The 437-nt window shown below is 68.0% G+C and overlaps 1 protein-coding gene across 1 annotated transcript in view; it reads left to right on the top strand.

Moving 5' to 3' along the window:
• SASH3 (SAM and SH3 domain containing 3) overlaps positions 1-437 on the top strand; it is a gene marked incomplete at its 5' end in the record, with an annotated part of 1,828 nt that overhangs the window by 839 nt on the left and 552 nt on the right. Inside the window, 2 exons of the mRNA XM_035891300.1 lie at positions 9-107; positions 259-434. Of these exons, the coding sequence (XP_035747193.1) occupies positions 9-107; positions 259-434 (275 nt within the window). The remainder of the gene's footprint in view (positions 1-8; positions 108-258; positions 435-437) is intronic.

Raw genomic sequence — 437 nt, forward strand, 5'->3', positions numbered from 1 at the left:
GGCTGGAGGAGAGCGGTCCCGCCTACACCGGCCCCTTCTGCGGCCGGGCCCGCGTCCACACCGACTTCACGCCCAGCCCCTACGACAAGGACTCGCTGAAGCTGCGGGTGAGCCTCACCGTGGCCAGCCAGGGCTGGGGTGAAGGGCAGGACCTGGGAGCAGACCCTGGGGAGGGAGGGTGGCTGGGGACACCCCTGATGGGGTAGGGGTCCCCAGCCGTCCCCAAGCCTTCACCTCCACCCCCATCTCCCTCCCCAGAAAGGGGACATCATCGGCATCATCGAGAAGCCACCCATGGGCACTTGGACTGGGCTGCTCAACAACAGGGTGGGCTCCTTCAAGTTCATCTACGTGGACGTCATCCCCGAGGAGACGGCCCCAGCCCGCAAGAGCCGGGGGCCCGGCAAGAGCAAGCGGACCAAGCCCAAGCCCCTGCA

Source organism: Egretta garzetta, unplaced genomic scaffold (assembly GCF_000687185.1).
Source record: "Egretta garzetta isolate BGI_Z169 unplaced genomic scaffold, ASM68718v1 scaffold783, whole genome shotgun sequence".
NCBI lineage: Eukaryota > Metazoa > Chordata > Aves > Pelecaniformes > Ardeidae > Egretta > Egretta garzetta.